Below are 13,650 nucleotides of genomic sequence, written 5' to 3' on the forward strand. Positions count from 1 at the left end.
GGCACAGCTTGCACAAGCACAGGTTTGCTGTTCCTGGGGTGCGGCCTAATAAATCATGGCCCCCCGTGCAAACGCGTGGTTTCAGGGGTGGTAAACACCGCCACGGAGTGTGCACATTGCAAAACAGAGGATCTGCAGTCCACTGATAAAAAAATCATTAATTTTGCTATAAAAATTGTAATACAGAAATCCAAGAAGTGCAAACTCCGATGTAGTGCAAGAGACATAAAACAGAAGAGGAGAGAGTTAAAAGAGAGGGACTTTTAATAGCATGGTTATGCATGTCAGTTGTTACAGTCCACGGAGCCAGATTGTACTGACAAATAGTTGGATATGGGCAGGGGGAGGGGGGGCTAAGAGAAAGAACGAATGGCAAACGAATCCTCACAATACCTCCCATAATACACAAACCATTTTATTTGGCCAGATATCACCTATCATGCAGTATTTTTTTACATTCTGTTTTAAACGTGTAAACATTACTTTTGGTGCTTTTTTGAAAACAAAAGAAAAAGAAAACAAGAATAACCTTTGACTTGGTCTTCCCGCCGTGTCCTCTGCTTGCCCTTTGTGCCCCCCCCCGCCCCCCCTTATGTGGTGCGGGCAATGTGTGTGCGTGAGTACAGCGCCAGCCAGTTCTGCATGGGGCATCTGTGCTTTCAGGTGTGAGCTTGGTCAGTCGCTCACGTCGCTAAACGCTCAGGCTGCCCTGGACTGACCTCTCGACATCTCAACTGCGGTGACGTGATGCGTAGATGTGGACAAAAAAAGTGGTGTGTGTGTGTGTATGTGTGTGTTTGTTCTATGTTTTTCTTTGTTTAGAGCCTGTTGTGAGAGATGCTAATGGTTTCTCGATTATAGGCGACAGCAGTTAATTTACGTTATTTGTGAAAGATTTATTACTCTTACAGGCATGACAAAAAAAATCGTCTCTCCCTGCTTCATGACTACGCACACATGACAAGCCCCTTTTACTTTTTTCTGACCGATGCTGCAACCCAACCCCTGGCCAACTGAACCCAGTACCCTGGTGGCCACGACAAGCACTGCAATCTCCACTTCAGATAGTGATGCAAAACAAAACAGTAATTAAATCGGCGGATGTAATGCTGGAGCGGTTGTCCGGGGCAACATGAAACTCCAAACTTTAGAAGAAATATATATTTCTTTAGGCAAACTCCATTCAGGTTTACACTTTCACAAGAGGGGTCCAAGCTATTTGATGACACAGGATGTGCTACGAAAAGCAAAATGTTCATTCACAGACAGATCACATCAGAAACCTCTCAAAACAAGTCTAATTATCTGCCACTGGTGTCAACATGCAGAGGGAGCTGGAGTGTGGGGATTTCATGTTAAGAAGCTAAAGACCTCTTCGTTCTGATGTTATTTAACCATGACTCAGCCCACGGAAGGGTGTTAGCGTTACTGGCAATAGCGGTAGCTGGGACCAGTGGTTACGGCAACAGGTATCTCATGGGAGACGTGTGGTGCAGGGCATTTACATCCGGACACAGGCGTCTGTTCCAGAAACTCGCAGTGAAAGTCAAAATTCCTGGATTGATGGGGACACTGGCAACACAGTCTGTCTGTCTAAGCAGCGAGGGTGGATTGTCAAAACATGTAAACTTGCTGCTCTTGCGTGCAGTCATACCGACAGGCTTAGGATTTAATAAAACCAGTAAGTGTCCATGTAGTCACATGTCACAGCTAACTTTCCCAAATCCAATCACCTATATCTTCTCGACATCTCAATACCTTCGATCGAGTAACATTTCCATAATTCTCGAGTGTTTCTCTCATGTCAATCCATATTCAATTGTCTTTTGATTTGGAAGGTTCCGTCTGCTCTGCAGTGTGCGACAAAGCATCATCTTGTGTGAAATTCACATTTCAGGGCCTTGCCACAGACGGCAGCCCCAGGCGATAAGCAGTTCGGGGAGTTCTTGACCCCCACCAAGGTCAAAATTGCTGAACTGGCCAGTGGAGAGGATACAAGAATCAAAAGTGGGATCTGAAAATATGGGCCCGTAAGTGCTTTTCTAACAGGCTGAAACGGGCATGCTTGACTAATGTTTTAAATCTAGGTTATGATTGTCGTGTGCAAATAAACATACAAGAAGTTACGCACATACAGTAAAATGTTGCCCATTGACGGCGGCAAAATGGAGCCTTCCCCAGAATATAGAACGGATTCGCGATTTAAATAACTGATGATTCAATTAATTATGCAGACATTATGCAGAGAATTACAGCACCGATGTCACACAGCTGGACGTCGAGTTTTTTGTCGTGCAGTATGCCAGTTTCTGTGCCCAAGGCTGTGGTTTCTGAGACTGACGGAGAACTTTACAGAGGCATGCCAAACTGTCCAGGTTTCTGTACATTAGACGCTTACTTCTCAGTGTCGCTTAAATCGCCACAATATTAGCTGCTGTTGTACACCTACTCCTCCCTACAGTACGTACCTCTCCGCAATACCTGTTAACAGAATAAATAACCATTGTCTCCCAGCTACCGGCCACAGAATTGGAACATCACTCCAGTAGTTCTGTTCGGTAATGTTTGGTCTCGTCTGCTGAAACACGGCACCTCCTATAATTAACGCATTTGCGCCTAATGAGGCAGGGAGACTCTCTCGTCGTCCCGTGAGCCGAGATCTCCTCTCTCTGGGGAACGCCAAACTCTACCCTGTGTCTGTCACCGCTCAGCATTCATATACGGATCCCATCTTGCAAAATTAAAGGAGAGAAAACAATATGTTTCAGAAGAACCTATCGGATAAAAATAAAGATTACATCTCCGAGAAATAAATATATAATATATACATACTCTGGGTAAACTATTATCAGACAGTGAGAACGTATCTTTGTAAAAGGTTTGCCGATTCTGGCCAGGGGTCACGGGCAGGCACAGAGGACCTCGGCAGAGCCGCCAAACCCGGCTCAACTCTCTACTGATGTTTCCTGGATCCTCCGACTCGCTGTATCTATGCTTTTGCACCCACAGCGGTACCGTTTCCCCCCTCAGACCAAACAAACGTTTTTCAGGCAGACCCCTCTAGCTCAAAGAACCGCACAGAGATCTATCCATCGGTGTTTGGGTGACCTCTGACCTCACATTCATGTGCACTTTGTGATGGATATCAAGGTAAAAGCTCAGCACCCTAAAAGGGTTAGAATATTAGCAGCATGTGCTACACATTTTCCACCCTTAACAAATTGACTGGGTTATGTTTTAAGACATTGTAAGATGTGGGAACGTGTTGGTACGTTGAGCAATATGTTTAGGTAAGTGTCAAACCAGCTCTTCAAATAAAAGACTGAATTGTGTTGTTTTTGGTTTGTACTGACAACACATTCCCATCACCATTACCAGCTGCGTGGTGATACAATGTGTTGACACAAATCATACTTTATAGTTACCATTTATGATACCCATTGTTAGCCTTGAACACCGAGCACAGCCAGAGGTCTATCAGCCGGCCAGATAGGTTTAAACCTGGCTGAGTTATACGTTTATAACTGACTATTTGTCAATACAACAGACCTGCGGTTGAATCGGAGCCTCAACGGTGCTGTGACCGGGCTCTCAAGGGCGGTCCGAGCTCACCCGACCCATTTCGGCAAGCGAGCCCCTCAGACAGCAGTCTGGAACATGGGGTAGGTGGTAAACTGGAAGCAGTTTGTTCGGCCTGGGGGAGGCGAAGAGTTACTCCGGAGCAGGCCGAGAAGCGTGGATTCGCCGCGGGCGGATGCTTCTGGAGCGGATGGTATTATCTGGTGGCTGCCCTGCTCTTGGCGGGCAGGACCGAGACCTGCGGCAGCGGCTTAGCCCTCCTGCCGGGCTTGGCGGCAGCAGGTGGCCCGAATGCGGAGTCCTCGGGGGGGCTGCCTGGCAAGGGGTGAGGCTTGAGCGGGGCTGCTGTGTTGGCCCGGACAGAAATGAACTGACGCCTCACCTCGACGGCAGCCGTCTGCCGGCGCTGCCGCTGGGGGGAGGGGCTGTCAGTCCGCGAGGTGGAGTAACTGCGGGGGGAGGCGCTCAAGCTGCGGGGGGCTGTGGCCAGGGGCGGGGGCCGGGACCCTGCCCTCGGCGGCATTCTGGGGCTGGTGCAGTACATGGGTGGCCCGGGTGTGGGGCGGGGCTTGGACTGCATCGGGGGCGATTTCGGCTCGCCTGGGGTGTACACTGCGATTTTGCCCCGAATCTGAAGCCTGGAACGACAGAATAATGACAATGCAGCAAACACTCGAGCCACTGACTGCATGGGGTGGCGGTTATAGGTTTTTTACAGGTAATTACATTACGGGATTTGAGACGTACCTATTTAGAGGAGTGGGTGTGGCTTTGAAGGGCAGTGGTGTGGGTACGGATGTGAAATGGCCTGACGTCCTCTTTATCGGCGTCACGGGGCGTGGGATCCGGCTCTGCGGCCGGTCCGGTCCGCTCTCATGCTCTCGCGTTTTGGGCCCGAGCGCTTTCCTGCCTGGGGAGTCGTCGGAGTCGTGAGTGTCCTCCTCAGAGCCGGTGGCTGACAGGGTCTCGGAAGCCGGCCTGCCCTCGTCGCCGGAGGACACGGAGGATGAGGTCATCCTCAGCAGGCGGCTCTGCTGCTTCTCCACCACCAGGCGTGCTAGGCGCTGCTGTCTCGCTCGCTTACCCAGACGCTCCCGGGAGGACTGGGAGGCCGACTGATCCGAGCCCGTGTCCTCTTCAGACATGAGGATGGGTATCCGGCTCCGGGGCAGGGGTCTCGGCAGCTTGGTGGACCTGAGCTCCACCAGGGACCCAGCTGGCACTTGCTCCACCAGTACCTCCTTGGCGGGAGACTTCGGCAGAACCTCCACACTGACTGGTGGAGGTGGGCCAGCCGAGATGACATCAGGACCCGCAAAGACAAGAGGAGTACCGCCGTCCTCTCTGACCTCTGTACTTTCCACAGAAGCACAAGCGCCGTTCTCGACAAGCACCCTTTCAGTGGGAGGAGATCCTGAACGGTCAGCTGCCGGAGCACAGCCGTTAAGCTCAGGCTCCTTCTCCAGCGAGCCAAACTCGCAGTTTTCCTCCACGATCTCGCCCTCCACCACATTCTCTCCATCGTCACCCGAGGGCTCCTCTGAGACCCGGGAGAGGCCGCGGTCCTCGTGCCTCACCTGCTGGCCACTGGAAGACATCACGTTCAGGTGGGAGGTCTCGGCGATGTGGATGAATGTGCGCTCGACTTTGGTGAGTGGGGAGGAGGCACCGGTGGCAGCGACGAGGGGCTTCGGCTCGGATCTCAACAACGAGGACAGCGTGCCGGGCTCAGAGACATCCAGCTGGCTCCCCATTGGCTGCAGCCTCTCAGTCTGAGGGGTGATCGCTGCCATAGTTCCTAGATCAACGTCCCCACCTCCCAAGCACTTCCTAGCATCTCCAGGTGAGAAAAGGACGAGTGTCCTAGAGGCCTCCTCCAGCTCAAGGTCCGGCTCCACCGTGGAGACCTGTCCCTTGGACTCCCGCTGATCATCAGCCAGGAGGGTGGAAGGGGCTCCATCCTGGCTGCGCTCAGTGCTTTTCTGACTGGCCTCGCTGCTTGACTCGCTCTTGGGTGTTTCTGCCTCGTCCACGTTGTTCTGCTCCGGGGGAGGAGCCGTGGCATCATGCGGGAGCACTGACAGCGTGCCAGCGATCACGGTGGCCGCAAAGTCCACCTTCTTGAACCGTGCCTCGGGAAGACTACCCGGAGCATCTCTGTCAGAAATGCGCTCCTTCACTCTGAAGTCTCGGTAAGGCGGACCAGAAGGCACCAGCAAAGGCTCCAAATGTTTGGATGACAGAACCTGCAAGGAGGGACAGCACAAGATGAGCTGCCTGCAGCAGACGACAAGACTGCCAACTCAAGAAATATAATGAACCATACTGATTACCCGCAAGTACTTAACACCGATATCAACTCCAACACCAGAAGCCCACCTTCGCTTAGAGCGTACGGGTCGACTTTTCATGCTCTTCCAATAGTGATGGTTTCCTCAAGGCTCTCCAGAATCGTACCCCAATCCAAAGACCCAGTCATGTGAAATAAAGTCCATGAGTGTGAGCATGTGTGTGCCTTTTGCTACAGTGACCACACAGTCCAGACTCACTGCGATGCTGCTCTGGATGTGATATGGAGGGTGGATGGACACATGATTTAAATATGAAGCAAAGAGACCGTTTCAAAGCCCTCCTCAAATCTCTTTAATAACATGTTGGCTGAATACAACCTCTTCAAGATTGTCTAGATTACATACATGAATTACAAAAGGCACAAAAAGTCCATTGCACAGCGTTAATCTGACAGCCCATTTGTGTTTCAAGTGTATCCTTAAATACAGTGATCTGCCATATTTACACACAGCCTGTAAGCAAGTACTGCATGCTAATATACAGGTAAGCTGTAATCCAGTATGAATATGTACACTTCATACATTTATTAAAAACCTTAAAATACATGCATTATTTGCATATATTACAAGCCTACTGTACAGTGTTACCGTGGTACAAAAAAATGGCTGAAATCTCTCAGAAAGGTTTTTTTTTTTTTTTAGTCATGTCAAAAAGACATTGACAGATCGCTCGGCTGGGCAGCTTATTACCCCACTCAGCACTTTTGTTCCTGTTAGAAAATGCATCTGAGAATTGGCTCAGCAGGTAAAAGCGCCTTCGAAGAGAGTCTTAGAGCACGATTCCAGACTGTCATCTCTCCACCAGGGAGCAGAGGCCCAGTGTAGTTGATGACAGTACCTTTTAGGTATGAGGGGGGGCAGTCAGGCTGTCTGGGCTGCTTTTGCCAAGGTCCCCCCATGCTGGCTAGCCAGGTGTCTGCTATGCATTCTGACTGACATGTGTAAAGATAGAGATCAACCCGGTGTAGATGGCTTTGAGCAATGCTTCTCAAGCCGGTCCTCAGGAACCCCTCAGACAGTCCATGCTTTTGCTCCTTCCCAGCTCCCTGCCAGACAGTCCATGCTTTTGCTCCCTCCCAGACAGTCCATGCTTTTGCTCCCTCCCAGCTCCCTGCCAGACAGTCCATGCTTTTGCTCCCTCCCAGCTCCCTGCCAGACAGTCCATGCTTTTGCTCCCTCCCAGCTCCCTGCCAGACAGTCCATGCTTTTGCTCCCTCCCAGACAGTCCATGCTTTTGCTCCCTCCCAGCTCCCTGCCAGACAGTCCACGCTTTTGCTCCCTCCCAGACAGTCCATGCTTTTGCTCCCTCCCAGCTCCCTGCCAGACAGTCCATGCTTTTGCTCCCTCCCAGACAGTCCATGCTTTTGCTCCCTCCCAGCTCCCTGCCAGACAGTCCACGCTTTTGCTCCCTCCCAGACAGTCCATGCTTTTGTTCCCTCCCAGCTCCCTGCCAGACAGTCCATGCTTTTGCTCCCTCTCAGACCAAAAACATGTGGACTGGTGGTCCCCGAGGACCGGTTTGAGAAACGTTGCTTTAGAGGAATGCTTGAGGTAAAAAGGAAAAAGAAACATCCAAGGGAAAAAAAAAACAATATACGTAAAAGAATAAAACAAGCGTCTTTTTATACAGCTTTTGCACAGAATACAAACCACATGCATTTCAGCAGGATTAAACCTGTGGGTAGGTCACCAAGCCATTCCCTCAGGAGACATAGCATCTTAATAGTATAAGTTAACAGCAGCAGTGTGGACTGGCATGATGCTAAACTCACACAATAACAGTGTGTCAGGTGTTAAGGGAATAATTACACGCCTGTGAACACACTATACCATGATGCATGTGCCGCTAGATCCGCTACAGGTGACCGTCTTTGTGCTATGCACAATCAACTCAACACACTCCGTCTGGCCCTTATCTCCCTTCCAACCCCATCATTTTCAAATTCTTATGACTATTACAGTACATGAGTGTTACGGGCATTATCAGGCAGTAAGGCAACAGCTCTGCATCATGTGCCTCCGTAACTCAATAGGGCAGCCTCTTTTCGAAAACGAACAAATCGATGAAGCGACCGCATTGCCACACAATGCCTATTTTTAATTTTTATTGCACCAAATGATTAATAGCAGCGGGATGCAGAGAGCTTTAGACAATGATCTGATGATTTTGCCGAAAACAGTAGAGATCTCCCAGCATGCACTGGGAGCACAGCACAGTCTTCCCCCATTGGCATTCACACAGTATGAACGATGCGTTTGTTGCATAGGCAAAAGGCAACAAAGGATAGTAATAAAAATTATACAAGCTTAAAGCTAAGCAAATTTGCTTTTTTCCAGTTATATGAAATAAAAAAGAACTTATAAAATGCCTTTTTGCAAAAGTTTAGCAAAGATCTGTGAGTATCCTTTTAAGCAGCGGAAATGTACAAAAGCAACAAAAAATATATTTATAAAATCAATTAAAGAACTATATGCTTTTATATCCGCAAAAAACCCAAAACATATTTACAGCTTCATGCAGACAGTGTAGGTTGTTAAAAATCTGGGTTCGTGTACAACATACGGGAGTCTGAGGATAAGTCAGCCTCATGCTGAGAGCTCTTGTGGGTGCAAGACAATACTGTACTAGGGAGGGGCGCATTCAACAGGGACAGGAAGACTTCAGAACGACAGTCCCCCACTCCTCTCATGCAGAAGGACAGCGCCCCTCCCAAACCCCGTTTGCGGGAGATAGCAGCGAGCCATTGGAAGGTCACCTTGGCGATGCTCTGATGGCACCATACATTCAGCCAATCAGAGCGGGGAAAGGCCGGGGGCAGCGGATCAGCACCGCCTGTCCCACCGCAAGCTGGCACACCACAACCCAGACTTAACAGCGCTTACATTCTCGAGTATGAAAGGCCCCACCGTAACCCTAAGGCCTTGACAGGGCACTGACCGCCGTACCAGCTGATATATCTCAAGCACTCATAAACGGCCATGATTTTTTGACTGTTTTCTCAGCAAAATTCATTGAAGGAAGACTAGATCGTGGTCGCTGAAGGGCCTTAAATTTACACAGTATTCCGTGCTAGACTTATGCCTTTATAGACACCTTCCACCCATAATGCACTATTGACAGCTTCGGCATTATACGACAATTCATTTTGTTTGCAAATGTACATTTACAAGAAGCGAGGAAAACCACAGCTATCGCAAACTTTATCGTTTTTTTTGTTTTCCGAAAAAGCAGCTAGAGGTCAAAGAGCAATTCAGTGCAGACAGATAAGTGCTAAAATAAGACAAATTACAAACGAAACAGTAACATTTAGCATTTAAGTGTGTATAATTCAAACAATGAGATATTGACATTATTCGAATATGGCTGAAAGATGTTTTATTGGTAACAACCATTTCCCTCCCTGCAAACAGCATTCAGAGTGAGGCCACTTTCTTAGGTAAACACCCCGTCCTTTCTACTACTGAAAGGGCTCTAATATAATTACTCGGCCTCGGCCACCACGATCGTCATCAGATGAGTCACAATAATAAAATGGGTTTTTTTTTGTCTTGCTGAAAATGACTACGTATTCTTGCACACTTCCTTTGCCTCCGCTGTGCAGTTCAGTCGTCATACTCATCCGCCCCCTGTAATTACTCTTTGGAAAGCACCACCCATCTCAAACATTGGTTTTCTGATTTCTGTATAAAAAAAAAAATACTCTGGTACCACCTGATTCATAAAGAGGACAAGCGCACGCCAGCAGATGAATGCTCAACATCTTGGACTCCCTGAACCCAAATGGTCTGAAACAAGCAAAATATTCCAATCCTTGTATTGCTCACACTGTGCATGGTTTTCACATTATAAATTAGATTTACAGGTCTACGTTTCCTGAGCCAATTCTTACATAGCGCAAATAAAGAATAGCTTGATATTATTGTTACTATAAGTGCCAACAAATCCCACCAATTTGATCCTTCTGGTGAGCCGTACTGGTCTTCCCAGGCAATCGTAAGCAAAAAGTGATTTTGGTACAACTGCTTTCAAAGTGAAAGAGAAGCCCCAAAACAGATCAGAACCTGTCACCCTCGTACCTGAATTCAACACAGCTGCATGGTGCTTTTAAAGGCAGAATGGATCTACCAACACAGGAGCGAAAATTGGGTTTGTAAAGACGTGTACACACGCAAAGAGGTGGAGACCTTTCATTCTTAGAACTAATTCATCGTCCACATAAAAGGCATTTACTACCCTATTATTATGGTTTAAGAAACCAGACAAGATCTTTCTATGGATGAATAGAAAACAAGCATAATATTAACAAGTAAAATTCTCATCTGGAACTTAAAATTATATTAAATAATCAGACACTAGCATGTATAATATTAATTTTGCAGTTTCGCAATCATTTTCAGTTGAGAGTTCATGGACTAATGATATACATTTTAAACAAAAAACGTACGGAATTCCACAGGCAAACAGTGTCGCCTTTGGGATGCTAATCTGTCGCATTCGTTGCAGGTCCTGCGAGACAGTGCTGCGATGCAGCGCCCTAACGATGCATTCTGCATGCTTATAGCCCTTGATATCGTCGCATATGCGGCACCCCAATGAAACACAGTCGTCGTCCCGTCTGCCTGCAAGCGGGGCAAATTCTAAATCTGTCCCTCTGACAAAGAACCTCACCGACTCCATCTTGACAAAACATTTCTGGTTTGAAGTTACCCTTCTTTCCCCTTGGATTCTGCTGCTTTAGTTGTATTTTTGTTTGTGGAAGAATCTCTGGCAAGTAATATCAGAGGGAAAATACAATTTAAAAGAGGCTGAATTAAACTTTAACCTCACAACTAAGTTCTTAATCACGTTCTACCAGTGGAAGACACAACTTCATCAGCAACTACAACAACTCATCTTCCAAATTCTTCCTGGTTGTTTGGTGATTCTTGCAGAAAAACAGAACCACTGCTGCAATCACACTAACTGTAATTGTACCACTTGCCGTGGAACAAAGAGACCAAAACAAGACTCAGTAATGATGACGGCAACATGCATGTGCATGATGACCTCTCTGCGCCGACCGCCCACCCACCTCACACTTGCCACCGGCTCAAACGCTCCACATACTGCTCAACATGGGGCCACCCCTGCCCTGTCTTATAGGATGACACCAGCCAGCCAGGAGGCAGTGACGTACCACGGGTGCGATTCCGAAAAGCATAGCTGCTGACTACATTAGCAGCTTGCAAAGTTGAAACTAGTGAATGGGTCCAACTATGTAAGCCGCTAATGGGAACCTTTGGGAAACCTTTTGGAAAATTCTGAAACGCAGCAGGTACCTGAATGGAGCTGTTAGAGTGGCTCTCCTGTACCTCGATTACTGTGCTAAAGTGCGATTTTAATAGAAATGGGACACAGGTTACGAACCGGAGACCTACAGGCGGTACCACCGGAGAGCAGAACACTGAGCTCAAATGAGGCCCCTTCCCATGACCCCTGCCAGCAGCTCTGGCTGAAAATCACTGCGCAGTTATTACAGCTACTGGTCCAGGCCACACAGCGTGCTCTTAGCCATTTCGGCATCTGTGCGGCAAACTATTGCTATCTCATGACACACTTTCCCTTCCATGCTATTTTAAGCACGCGGGATGAAACGTATTGCTTCCAAACACAACGGCCTACCGGCGGTACAACGATCTCTTCTTTCTGCAGGAAAACACCCCCCCCCCCCATTTTGGAAGACAGCCAGGAATCACCTCGCGAGGCGATCATTGTGGCTACACACATACAGCACAAAGTGCTAGCAGCCCTCAGGGTCCGTCCGGGCAAGACCCGGAATCAAGCAACAACTGCATGGAAGCAGTTAATTCAGAGACATAATTTTTACAAAAGCTATTTGGTCAATTCTTTCTGGAAGGGGGGGGGGCACTAGCTGGTCTCCTTGCTGCAGTCCTTCTTCTCTAGACCCACCCCCAAACTCCCTGACCTGGTGGAAGCAGCTTTGGCTTGAAATCACAGCAAACTGAGCACCTTCTAAAAATGGAGGTCAATAGCTACTCTCTCCCAGACGGTGGGGGGGGGGGGGGGGCTACTTTACAACAAGACACAGCCTTTACCAACAGTCATCCTCAGCTATATCCTAAACATCTAACGCATCTTTAAAAAAAAAAAAGTTTCTTATTCTACTAGATCTTTTCATCACATTTTGCACGACAGCCAAGGAGCATCCCGGAGGCGGGGCAGGGGTTGCGGGCTCCGTCTCGCCAGTCTGTCTGTTCTCCCTGGACAGCGAATGGCCGACGTCTTGCATCGCGAGGTGCTTCAGGCGCTGCCGTTGCCCGGACGCGCTCGTGGTTCCCATAGCAATGCCCAGTCTCTCTGTCCCTCAGTTAGGGCCACTCGCTGCTGTCAGCAAGGGTTAGACCCAGTTTATTGCATCAATAAGAAAATGGGGAAAGAAAGAAACAAACTGTCTTTTTTTTTAAGTCAGGAGATTACAGGATTAGTGGCTTGGGCGGGGGGAGGGGACTTTCGCTCATGTCTTGTTCATTAGCTTGGCTAGCATCTGCTGAATGTGCAACCTGGACACATTGAGGACTGAGTGGCGGGGCCTGGTGCCCCCGGCCACCAGGGGCATGTGCCGCCGGGACGGCCCGCGGGCCGGGCTGCTCTCGGCAGAGCGGCTGCGCTGGATCAAAGTGCCGCCGGGCTGGGGGTACAGCTCCGTTTCCAGAGTTGAGGAGGAGAAGACATAGGAGGCCAATCTTCGCAATTGGCTGGGCCTCGGCAATGAGTGTTGGGAGTGTGGCCTGTCCTCCTCCAACTGAAAAAGACCAATAAAAGTGGAGGAAAAGGTGTCAGGCTGGGGAAGGCTGACTCCTGCTCTCTCCTTTTTTACTAATTGACTTTGATTGAATTTAATTTAATATAATTTAATTTAATGATTATCTGTCCCTCTCTGCATGCTTCAGGCCCCTCCACTGACAGTCTTTCTCCTTCGTAAAAGCCAGTGCTACACATTCTACTACAGGAAATATCCCATCTGCTATATATATGGCAAGTCTAACAGTATGGGTGGGGGGTAAATAAATAAAATAATAAACAAACGTATGGACATCGATCTGGGACAGCACACTCTCAGAGACCGTCTCTGGCTGCTTCCAGCATGGTTGGGGGTAGGGACCACACCCAAGCAGCATGCTCTGCATGCAGGCGTCTCAGGGTAAGAGGAGCAGAGTTAAATATAGATTTACTGCCGGCATATGCAACAAGACGGCCCTCGCGCATGGCGACGTCAGTTTAGAGACAGTAGCGATCATGGCCAGTGAGGTTATTGTGAGGAAGCGGCGGTGAAGAAAGAAAAAGCACAAAAGACACTTAGTGTTGCTGCCCCAAACCCCATAAGTCTCTCTACTCATCCAGACCAATAAGCACCCCTGACTTTTCTCCCTCAGCACACTGAACACCAATCTCACCGAACACCAGTCTTAGTACACCGAACATTGGTCTCACTGAACATTGGTCTTGGTACACCGTTATCAAGACACTGAACACCGGTCTCACCGAACACCGGTCTTAGTACACCAAACATTGGTCTCACTGAACATTGGTCTTGGTACACCATTATCAAGACACTGAACACCGGTCTCACCGAACACCGGTCTTAGTACACCGGACATTGGTCTCACTGAACATTGGTCTTGGTACACCGTTATCAAGACACTGAACACCGGTCTCACC

The 13,650-nt window shown here is 48.6% G+C and overlaps 1 protein-coding gene across 2 annotated transcripts in view; it reads right to left on the reverse strand.

Moving 5' to 3' along the window:
- Window positions 1–246: 246 nt before the first annotated feature.
- Window positions 247–13,650, reverse strand: part of ttbk1b (tau tubulin kinase 1b) — a 37,159-nt gene continuing 23,755 nt past the window's right edge. For both annotated transcript variants that reach the window (XM_049009160.1, XM_049009161.1), the window contains 2 exons: window positions 4,327–5,825; window positions 247–4,217 (listed from right to left, as the gene is read on the reverse strand). In XM_049009160.1, the coding sequence (XP_048865117.1) occupies window positions 3,776–4,217; window positions 4,327–5,825 (1,941 nt within the window). In that variant the 3' untranslated portion in view covers window positions 247–3,775. The remainder of the gene's footprint in view (window positions 4,218–4,326; window positions 5,826–13,650) is intronic.

This window comes from Brienomyrus brachyistius, chromosome 3, assembly GCF_023856365.1.
Source record: "Brienomyrus brachyistius isolate T26 chromosome 3, BBRACH_0.4, whole genome shotgun sequence".
Classification (NCBI taxonomy): domain Eukaryota; kingdom Metazoa; phylum Chordata; class Actinopteri; order Osteoglossiformes; family Mormyridae; genus Brienomyrus; species Brienomyrus brachyistius.